The sequence below is a fragment of the Buceros rhinoceros genome, unplaced genomic scaffold, assembly GCF_000710305.1.
Source record: "Buceros rhinoceros silvestris isolate BGI_N320 unplaced genomic scaffold, ASM71030v1 scaffold6566, whole genome shotgun sequence".
NCBI lineage: Eukaryota > Metazoa > Chordata > Aves > Bucerotiformes > Bucerotidae > Buceros > Buceros rhinoceros.
The window spans coordinates 11,286-22,011 of NW_010418004.1; the positions used below are offsets into that span (position 1 = coordinate 11,286).

General features: G+C 35.2%; 1 protein-coding gene across 1 annotated transcript in view; it reads right to left on the reverse strand.

Moving 5' to 3' along the window:
• Positions 1 to 1,888: 1,888 nt before the first annotated feature.
• Positions 1,889 to 10,726, reverse strand: part of U2SURP (U2 snRNP-associated SURP domain containing) — a 37,192-nt gene continuing 28,354 nt past the window's right edge. The window contains exons 23-26 of the mRNA XM_010138363.1: positions 7,241 to 7,351; positions 4,701 to 4,819; positions 3,711 to 3,887; positions 1,889 to 2,395 (exon numbers count right to left, since the gene is read on the reverse strand). Of these exons, the coding sequence (XP_010136665.1) occupies positions 2,257 to 2,395; positions 3,711 to 3,887; positions 4,701 to 4,819; positions 7,241 to 7,351 (546 nt within the window). The 3' untranslated portion in view covers positions 1,889 to 2,256. The remainder of the gene's footprint in view (positions 2,396 to 3,710; positions 3,888 to 4,700; positions 4,820 to 7,240; positions 7,352 to 10,726) is intronic.

Here is a 10,726-nt window from a genome sequence, read left to right on the forward strand (position 1 = left end):
CTGAAATAAAAATTAACTATTGAAAAGCATGATTATCCTATAATGCTAATAGATTTTCTACCCTGAGGATTTTTATTATTAAATGAAATACAACATTGATTCTGCAGATAAGAGTATTCCTGCAGCAAACTACCCTTAGTCTCACTTTACCTAGAACACTGATATTTATCATTCCTCCGTTCATAAACATCCACAAGATAAAAGTAAGAGTTTTAAAGATGTTAGTCAGATCTGAAGTGATCTTCTTCTTGTTGTGAAGTTAGGATTCCCCATCCCCAGCTGATTTTAGTACCTACTTTATGCTCTAGAAAACCTTATCTCTGCCAGGTGTGAATACACGACATTTACGAAAAAAAACCTTATTTTCTAATAGTTTATCTACAAAAAATGTGTACATCTGAAACACCTTACATTACAGGGAGAAAGAAAGATATAAAAAAATAAACTCTGCATATTTCTAAAACAGATTCTTTATAATGTAATATAAACAGATATAAGCTGTATTCTTTTCGCATTAGCAATGCATCTATTCAATACTCATACTAAGAAGGTCTTTACAGTACACATGCATTCTCCATATTCTCAGTATTCTAGATCATCTCTCAGTTCTCACTAGCAAAGAGAATTCTCCACTTAATTCTCACACTTGGAACAATTCATTCAATTGCAACAATTCCTACCATCAGGAGAAAATAATTTTTTTACAAATTAAATATGCACATTTTTCAAGAGACCTTTTAGATACTGCTTCTGAAATTTGTGCCTCTTAAGCTATATACATTACAACATAAGATTTTCCTCAGAATATTTACAAAAATTCTAATAACGTAAAACCTGTAGATACACGAGTATAATAGCAGGCAATCATCTAGCACTGTGCCTATAGTACAGCTTTTGCTTTTAGAAACAGTTCACAGGAGGCCACATCCCATTTAATTTTATGTTTTTATTACAATCTCCCCAAACCTTCACGCATAAACACTGACCCTCCCCATTTCTCATCCCTCCCCCTGTCCAACCCACAGAAAGGCTGGATGGTAAGAGACCCAGGTGAACCAATTTCAAGTTACTTCAATGCCTAACACATAAATGGGTTTGGAGAACAGAAAGCCTAACATAAAAAAAAAAGTTAAACAGCCTCTTGAATCCAAAATATTAATATGTAAAATGTAATAAAAAATTTTAGGGTTTTTTCCCATTTTGAAGAAATTCTACAACAGAGGAATAAAGTCAATAAAAGCTTTCCTTTTGGAGTAAAAATCAATTATAGAAAACAAGTGTACTGTAGGTTGCAATCACTGTATCTATACTTAATGAAGAAGTCGTAGAGCCTCAGGTTTGCTGTCCTTTTATTGTTCCCCATGCACGCCATAAATATGGCTTGTTGTTGATACATCATATGTATCTGAGATATATATACATACATATGATGTACCTCTGCAGAGGCCCTTTTTTAAAAGTGAACAATAACATTACTCCGGTGTTGATAAATCATATGTATCTGAGATATATATACATACATATGATGTACCTCTGCAGAGGCCCTTTTTTAAAAGTGAACAATAACATTACTCCGGTGTTACAAATATTCCCTGCAATTAAAATGGAGAACTACAAAGTAAAGATTTACTTGCAAAGCTTATCATGGTAAGTACCAGACTGTTCAACTGTTCTTACAGTAAAATACCATGGTAAGAAAGAAAACCCATCCGCTGGCTTCAAAAGGTGCTTTTATCTGGTAGTCTAACTAGTGAAAACAGGAACTGATCTACCACTATACTGAAAGATCTAAGCACCATAGTATGCCTGAAATACACAGTACTTCCAAACAAACTATGACTTCCTCTAGAGATATGTATCACCACTGGGGCAAGAAAACAACATCTTAATTTTCTGTTCAGATTTTATTTGAAATCTAATTCAAATTGTCAAAGCTACAAAAAGGGGGAACATTTGAGTTATTTCTGCTATGTCACAACATTCTAAAACAAAATACCACTACTGCCAGCAGATCAGTTACACACATTTCTGATGAAATTTCTAAACACAAAAATGTTTCTTTTAGGAAATAGTCACAATGAAGATATTTTGTACAATATAAAACAATGACAGGTCTACAGATGCCGATACTCATGAGTATACACATGCATTCACAAAAAAAAAAAATCAGGAATGCTTTTTTGTTTTTTAACAGACTGTTCAGGCACAAAAACAAAACTGCATTTCCAATAAGTGACAGAATCATAAAAAATATTGTCAGTGTTTGCTTTTCTTTGACTTCTTGTGAGATCTGTGAGGAGAACGGGACTGAGACCTGGATTTTTTCCCTGACTTTTTAGGGGATCTGGATCGTGATCTTCTTGATCTTTTGGGTGTCCTGGAGCCAGATGGTGACCTAATTAAAAAAAAAAAAAAAGTTTCACGTCAAATACTAACTGATAGTAAATATTAACTTTTTCTGCAGTTATTTGGCATTTATTTATTGAGATAAACAAGGTAGAAGATACTGTTTTCTAGTAAGTGGAAGTAACAGAACAGTATCTTTCTTTTGAGAAAAAGGCAGATTTTGCATTTTAAGGTTTTTAATGTATTTGGGGTTTAAATTCAGTGCTTAGAACCCAGAAGAAAAGTAACACCAACTCATGTCCCTCTTAAAGGAACATAAGGAATTCACAACCTTCCACATATGACTCAACCACCTTGCTCTTGTATTAGTAGCAGCCTATATCCATACACAAGAGAAAAAATGAGAAAAAATTGAAAAATGAGGAATTGTGTTGTGCTGAAATTCTTTTGATTCTCAAATGTGTTCAGCTTGTGATGTAACCCCACAGAAAAAGAATGGACACTGAATAAACTTACTATCGTCTAACCCACACCTAATACATTCATCTGATAAGACTCTAAATTGAATTATCATCATAATAAATCTAAAAAAAAGGGAAAAACCTCAGATACTTTTCTATTTTAATTCGAAGTCCTAACACATCACAAGAATCTGATTACTGTAAATATGGACTACAATTTTCTCAACAGCATCAAAGGAATTTTCCTTAGCATGTCTGAGGAATCTTCTATCAATAAGATATTCTACACCTCTAAAAGGAGTGGAAGTTGAACTTTCAATTTTTGAGCTACAAAAGCATCACTACAATAATAAAACCTCACACCAAGTTTAATATTAACTAGAGACAAATATTTGTATCAGTCTGCAGATTAGGGAATATCTACTTTAGAGACAAAAATCTAAGCAGTATCTAATCTAGATTTTTTTTTTTTATTAAAGAAAAGCAAATCTGGGGAGAGGAGCTTCATGTAAACAAATCATCAGTGAAAGACTCCATGCTTACTCTAATTCTCTAAGTCTCATGTGCTACAGAAGATCTGTCCTTTGAAAAGAAAAAGCTAATAAAGCAGCAAGTTGCTTTGGTTTAAAGCAGTATCTCTCAAACTTATCAGCCATCAGGTAAACAAGAACACAGAAATGAGGAGTCTTGAGCTATCAAGGCAGGAGGCTGTATACATTTCAGACACCAAATGTCCAAGGATATTAACCAGGAACATGCAGTGCAGTACAGTCCACTATGAGAGAAAATACTGGTGTATCAAATATGCTCTGCTAAAAAACATACAAAAAACCCCACCACAACGAAAACACACCTATGTACTTAACTTTCCTACAGCCTGAAACAGAGAAGATACCAGCCTACCTTTTGGCTTTTTTACTGACATCTCTGGGAGAATCTTTATGTGATGATCGAGAACGTGAACTCTCTTTGTGGGACCGTTCAGAGCGCTCTGAGCGTTCTGATTTTGGTGACGGAGATTTTGCTCTTCTACTGCCACTGCTGCGAGATGGGCTAGGTGAAGCACTATGTCGTCTTTTCCTTTGTAAAGAAAGCAAATAGAGTTATGTAAATACACACACAGAGACATATACAGAAGTAAAAACGTGTATTAAGAAAACAGATTCCTTTCTGAAGAGGTTTTCTTTTGCCAATGTAACATTAGATCCTGTTAAGTAATTAAGTAGTAGACTTTTCATTACTTTAAAAAAAAAAAATAATGTTCAATACATACTCCAGGTTTTCTCTTGTTGAAAAAAGAAAAAATTAAGGCCCATGACTCATTTTGGTTATAGCAGTTTAAAACCATTCTGTCAGTTTCCTGAAAAGCAAGGCATTCTGTCATATCTACGCTTAATACCACAGAAGGGTTTGGCTATACAAGTATTAGAAGATCAGGGTGTACAATCAACTACGCTAAAACCAGCTGTTTTGAAGAATGTTCATTATGAGATGAATAACATTTAAACCAATGCGGATAAATTGTGGTATGACTTTAGTACAGGTTTCTGACCAATACACTGAGATCAATTTAGTGCTAAAAGAGAGTTCAATATACCCTATTTTCAACTGGTCATTATTTTACCATGTTTCCTAAGGGCCTAAATGAGCCAAAAGGGGATTTTATTCAAAAAGGTACATCATTTGGGGCAGGATAAAAATGACAATTCCTTCAAAATTTGGATGTGTGTTTTAATATCCAAAGAGCGGGAGGGGTTGTTGTTGGGGTTTTTGTTTGCATGGTTTTGTTTTAAAATAAGATGGGTGATGTAATTTCAAGGCTGCCACTGTATCCAGAGATATTAACTGTGAGGTTTTTCACCCCCATCCACTTTACTCCAAGGAAAGCCATACCTCTCTTTTCTTGGCGGTGTACATTCCTCTTTTTCTTTCTTATCTTTCAACCTGGATTCAGATTTTTCCTTGTCCTTTTTGTCTCTGTCTCGTTCTCTTTCCATCTCTTTTTCTTTTTCCTAAATTATTAGAAGCATTCATGATTTCAGATGAGGTGTGACTAATTAAGTAAATAAACCTAAACACAATAAACCTAATCATAAAGCACTGCGCACTGAAGGAATGCAGCACATAATTTGCAAAGGAACTAATGGTGACACCACACCTGCTCTTCAAATATTTAGTACTGTTTTGTTCATAGCAGAAATATTTATTGGAACATAACCACTGTCAAAAACATGAAAGATGTCACCCTGTGTGAGAAAGTTTGAATACCTAATTGGAAGTGAACAATTTTACAAATTTCAGGGAAATGTTACAGCTGTAATATATTTTCTACACTAAACTAAACATGAAAAAATACCAGGAATGTTTTTCTACTTAAAACATATGCATTCATCTGAAAATTGAGATAAAGTCATAACTATAAGACATTTACAGACAAAACAAAAATACAAAGAAGATTGTACAATAGCATCTACTTTGGGAAAAAAACCCCACAAATATGGTCCATTTCTATGTACCCACAGGGCCCCTTTAAAAAGAGCACACCTCATTTGACTGTCAAAAAGTTAGAAAATTAATTAAAAAAAATTAACCTAAACTATCAGCAAGTCTGAACACAGAGAGATCAAGAGATGTGCTTCTGTCAGTAATGGCATAAAAAAAATTAATTCCTTCCACGGCAAAAAGATTAATGAATATTCCCTGCATACCCCATAAGAAGACAAAGAATGGGCGATTTATCTAAATGAAAAAAAAAGGGAGGGAAGGGAAAAAAAAAAAAAAAAAGGACACAAGTGCAGGAAATAGCAGGACAACTATGCTAATCTAGTCTCACATTTTCTTTACCTGGAAGACTGATCAGTAAAATTTTAAAGTGTCCCTTATCATTATACTTACTATTGCAAACTACTGTTAGATTCCACTAAAAATCAATGGCCTCTTAAGATGTGCCTAGCTTATTGACAGCGTAACTAATTATTTCATCTTGATAAATAGGAATAAACAGTATTAGGAAGAGCTGTAAGTCCCTACTCTCTTAACAATATACAATACTACTAGAGAATTTACTCTTGGAAAGCAGAAAGCTTATTCTGTAGTAAATTAGACAAGAACTATGACCAACCACCTGGTTTGTGGGAAATGCAATCAGAACCAGTTTTACATCATTATTATACAAACTAACTTTATTATGGCATTAAAACAAAAGATGAAGTTACTCCCTTAAGGGTTATTATTGTTATTGTTTTAAAGAACACCTGTTACAATTATCATCAAATATTTAACTAAATAGTACCTTCATAATGGAAAGCGGAAGTGAGATAATAATTAAAAATCTGAAATATTGCAAGCTAGTTGAACTAATTCAACACCAAGGCACCTAACAAAGTTACCAGGATTATGATTTCTGTTTAGGCTACTGTCTCACTAAACATTCTGTGCTTACTTCACAAACCACTTCTTTCTCCAATTATAAAAAACACTGAGGAAGTGGGAAGTTTCAGGATGCAACTACACTTAAAAACTACTACACTATAAAAATTAAAGTCATAACTGCTAACATCAACCTCCAAACATGTAAAGCTCCTTCAGGGATCAGCTTTCTTACTTTTTGTAAGTCTATTTCTTCAAGGTACTGTGCAAAATTACTTTAGGGAATTTCTCACATATTAAATAATGCAAAGAACAAGTGACAGACAAACACCTGGTGAAAACTGCCGATTTGTATTTAGCTTCCAAGAAACTGAATGAGTACCTAATTTCATCTGTCAGGCTGTGAAACTAGATTAGAGAAGCAACTGCCACTTACTCTCTCTCACTAAATGCCTTGTCCAAGCAGGTTACATGTTCTTTTATTATGTTTTAAAGACTCAAGATCATATGACATCACATAGATGATGCTAATTTTTAAAGCCACTCTGACTTCATAGTCCAGAGAGGACTACTAAAAATGGTAATGGTACAGAATTATTCACTTTTGTGTGACATTAAAGCTGGAATCATCCAGGAAATCTTAGACACCAGAGAATCAGAAGTACATACGCTGCTTAATACTACTCTTTCTTTTCCTCTGGAAGCCTTTACCACAATGGATCAATTACTAAAAGCAAAATGAAAAGTCTGATGAACATCTTCAGTTGACAGGTGTCCCTTTCCTTTCCCACACCTAACAGTTTGCTTTATATAGTAGATCCAGAAGTGACCTCTTTGAGGTTTCAATACAGTCTAATGATACCCATCTGTACAATGTGAAATACTACAGTTTTGAGTAAAAAGATTGTATCTACTCTGCAGAAAGCACTCAGACATGCAGTTTGACATTACAGTAGAATCTTAACAAGAACCATGTGTTGCTATACTTAATGCCACCTTATATTTGATAAACTCGATAAAAGCCTATCACAGAATCAGAGCCAAACATAAAGAACATTTCTTACCCTCTGGAGCAGCTTGTCTCTATAGTGTTCAACCTGTTCCTGAAAACTCTGGCCTGGTTTCTTGGGTCTTTTCCCAGACTCTAACTCATCCTGAAACTTCATCACCTTAAGCTGTGAAAATAATACTGTCCATTAGGTTATTGGGCTTATTATTATCCAGTTAGGCAGGTGGCTGAAAATAAAATTTCCATGATTTATAATCTGTGTTCTTCATTCTTTTTATACAAGTCTGTGCACAAAAAGATACTAATTTAATTTAAACTGGATCAAAGCAACAAAACCACATATTCATCTGCAGGCACCTGCAGTTTGTCGGGGTTTTTTGTTGGGTTTTTTTTTTTTTTACAAACATGTAAAGAACTAAAAATAAAGGGGTTTTTTTACATTTTCTACTAAATGCTGTTCATTACAACACTGCATCCTGTTCTTTCTCAGATCGTTATCTGTTTTTTTCCTTTCAAAATGAGATCATTTACTGAAGGTGTCTTAATCTATAGCTTCAACTTCTCTTGTCTAACACAAGTCTTCCTTCAGAAACTGCCTTTTTTCAAATAACCCTAAATATTAAAATCAAATGACTGACATAATTGGGACACAAAACAAATGCATCTCTTTAGGGTTCTTTGCACAGAGTGGCTGATTTGAAAGAAATTATTTTTACTAACATAATACTCTTTCATGTGCTATCAATCTTAGCAACAAAATTCAGTTCACTAGCGCTGCTGAATGTAACACTACATTTACTGCAATAATATCTCCAAATCAAAGTTAAGCAAATATCAGAATTTTTCCATGTGTCTTTCTCTCTCTCTCTTTTTTTTTTTTTTGGTCTAGATACACTGAAACCTTTCTCCAGGTTGATTCCCATCATGAAACTTCACTCACATCTCTTATCATTTGTCAATTCTTTATTCTTACGGGCATGGCCAGTAAGCAATTCTTCAATTTTTTTGGATGAGGAGATGTTTCTCTTGGATGCGGAGGAATTTGGTAATAAGTCATGTACTTGTCAGCTCTCTTCAAAATGTTTATGCTCTGACCCTCCTGAATGTCCTGTTTTAGTACCAACCTTCAGAGTCATATATACAAGAGTAGATTTTTCTTTCCAGTGCATTCATTTTTAGTGAATATGCAAAACATTTTTTCTTTAGAAATTTTTAAATCCTCCACACTAAAAACACGTGAAGGAAAAGACTTTGCAACTGTGTCCATTTTGATTATCTGAAAAGACTCTTATTCTCCAGGTCCTTGATTCCCTAATATGAAGTTGGCACAAAATCAAACCCTGAAGGTTTTTTTCTCCCCTCTCAAAAGCAGCAGGGTCAACTGGATATGAAGATACGATACATGCTAATCAGCCCTTCCAATTACTGACTAAGCAGCAAGGAATCACAAGAACAAATATGTTAAGAACCATAAAACACAAGCAAGAATAGCATTACTTTGGACAGGACCTCCTTCCCCTTCAGTTACAGAGCTTATGCCAACAACACATTTTTCATTTTAATCTCAAACATGATGAAGCAACTTGTTTGGTGGAAAAAAAAAAGGGGGGGGGCGGGGCACTGCTGTCTTGTACCATGGTAAATTTCTGACAAATGTTCTGCTTACCTCCCTCATTTACAGAATATGCTCTACCTATGGTTGAACATTTTTCATTTTTCCTTACAATTCAGCCAATTAAAGTCAGCAGCCAATGGAAAACTGACATTGCCATTTGTCACATACCACTCCACCTTCCATAAATGCATTTTTTTTCTTCTTTTCCCCCTTCAAATGCAGAAGTTTCAAAAGCAGGATTACCTCTTGGAACCACATATTCAGTGTCACCTAGTAACACGTGTTCTGCTAAGAAATCACAATTCTCTACCATAATGTAAACTCCAAGGCCATCAGTTGCTTAGCACGTTCAGTACTGAACAGAAGAGTACAGAAAAGGCTTTGATGATCCAGGTGGCCTCTTGGGCTGTCATGATATAAACATGCCCGTAAGATTTCTATTCAAAAACCAAACCAAACACACACCACAAAACAAAAACCCATTCCTACAAGACTTTATTTCTTTACATGTTCAGTCAAAGCTGTGACACTATCTCTGTCTAACCATATTTTGAAAACAAGGAAGCATAAGCCTATAGCCTAAAGTACCCTGAAATGAAGGAAAACTAGGAATCTGATCAACAGCTTTTTCTTTATTTAATAAGCTAATCTGGACACAAAGAAATGCTTAACTTCTAGCAGGCCTGTCTTACATGCATGTCACACAACCCACTGCTGGCATGGAATTTAAAAGGTCAAGAGGAATTATTTGCATGTAAATTTTCCAGTAACTTGGAGGGAGCAAGGCAGTCATTAGCAGGTACCTAGAGGAAGAGAGGCAAAATAGGAAAATCCTTTACAATAACCATTGACTCAACATCTCCCCAAACTCCAACTCCAACTAAGGTCATATGGTTTCCCAAGACAGCTGTTTTCTTATACAGACCAATCATCAATGGACCACTCTTCTGCAGACTTGCTCTATGTCCCTTTGAACCCATGTGTACTGACTCATCTTAAAAAGATGCTGTGGGTAGAGGAAATCGGGTCTAGTACGTCCCCTGGAAAAGGAGACGCAGTGTTACAAAATGCTAAGATTATATCAACAGCTCACTACAGAAAGATCATTCTCTTACACCTTCCTTCTTCACTCCTGCACTCCAAGCAAACGGTTCCTTCTCCAACATGCCCCTGCAGCAGCTGCAGTTATTGTTTGAGCATTCTATAATTCACTAACTCATCAGAAGCCTGCTCCCCATCTTCAATTTTTATTCCCTGCATTGATGTATTGGCTCAGTAGATGAATGAGCAAGTGCCAGTGCTCATCGGTAGGATCAGACTATTCCCTTAGCAAAGGTGAGCAGTTAGATCAGATCAGATCATCCTACACCTTCATTTACAGCAGCTTTTGCTGCTTGTTCTAAAACTTTATCACTGTAACTATGTTTTAAAAGAAAAGGAATTACTTAGGTCCCAAACTCCAGAAAAGAATTCTTTAAATTGTACTGCTCAGACTTTACTATATAAACTTCTGCCTCCCCTCACCATTTCACTATTCATAGCACACTAGCCACAGTGAACACTCTTGTTATTGACCTATTCATGTAGAGTATATAATGCTTATATTCCTGTAAGTTGCAGATATCCCCCAGTAGAAAGAGATCCTTGAAACTTCAGCTTAAATCTGCTTAAGCGTCTAATCAAGGAATTCTGTAAGCATTCCACTTTGTAAACCTGCCTTTAGAAAGAACTAATATATCCTCACTGAATTGGTTATTCTTTAACTATTCTTCTCCAACAGACAGAAACTATTAAGCCTGTTCATCCTTAGGAGTTGATACATTGACTTTATCTACTCCCAAGTCAGTAATATGCATGGTAATATGGAAGGGGAAATTTTTTTCAAAATCCTGTGCCAAAACTTCATTTCTTAGACACAACAGTTTC